General features: G+C 67.6%; 1 protein-coding gene across 1 annotated transcript in view; it reads right to left on the reverse strand.

Moving 5' to 3' along the window:
- Positions 1 to 623, reverse strand: part of ZMIZ2 (zinc finger, MIZ-type containing 2) — a 7,970-nt gene that overhangs the window by 741 nt on the left and 6,606 nt on the right. Inside the window, 3 exon segments of the mRNA XM_014530538.1 lie at positions 1 to 99; positions 180 to 349; positions 611 to 621. Of these exon segments, the coding sequence (XP_014386024.1) occupies positions 1 to 99; positions 180 to 349; positions 611 to 621 (280 nt within the window).

The raw sequence follows: 623 nt of genomic DNA on the forward strand, positions 1-623 counted from the left end.
GTGGTGCAGCTGGGGGCCTGGGGGGCCTCCCAGGTTGGGGGTGTGCAGTGCGGCTGGCCCAGGGGTGTGAACCGGATCCAGGTGACCTGCAGGTACCATCTGAGGAAGGAGAGGAGGACCTGGAGAAAGGGCCAGGGCTCCCTCAGGAGGCAGCCGCGGCCTTTCCACCCAGCACTGACCTGGCCTGGGAGGCTGGACGTGGACTTCTCCGGGGTCAGGAGGCTGCTGGGAATGTCCGATTGGTAGGAGGCGGGGGGCGGCCCTGGGGTGAACTCGGGAAGGGTCGGCGTGCTGGGTGTGGTGGACGGGAAGGAGTCGGGGAAGGTCCCGGGTCCCAGGAAGCTGGAGCCTGAGAGAGGAGAGCCAGGGTGTCAGTGGGGCCAGGCCTGGATGTGCGGGCAGACAGCCCCTTGTTGCAACTGCTGGGAGGGCGGGTGCAGCTTCCACTGGAGACCCTGCTGCCCACTCCCCTGGTGGAGGCCACACCCACACGCCATGTCCACGACCAGCCCTGCCCAAGCGTGGCCACAGAGCAGCACCTCACGGGAGCTGAGAGCATGGCCATTTGCTCAGGGTCACCTGTCTGCAGGCCGCCAAGTGCTGCACTCACCCTGGCTGGGGTA

The sequence above is a fragment of the Myotis brandtii genome, unplaced genomic scaffold (assembly GCF_000412655.1).
Source record: "Myotis brandtii unplaced genomic scaffold, ASM41265v1 scaffold743, whole genome shotgun sequence".
Taxonomy (NCBI): Eukaryota; Metazoa; Chordata; class Mammalia; order Chiroptera; family Vespertilionidae; genus Myotis; species Myotis brandtii.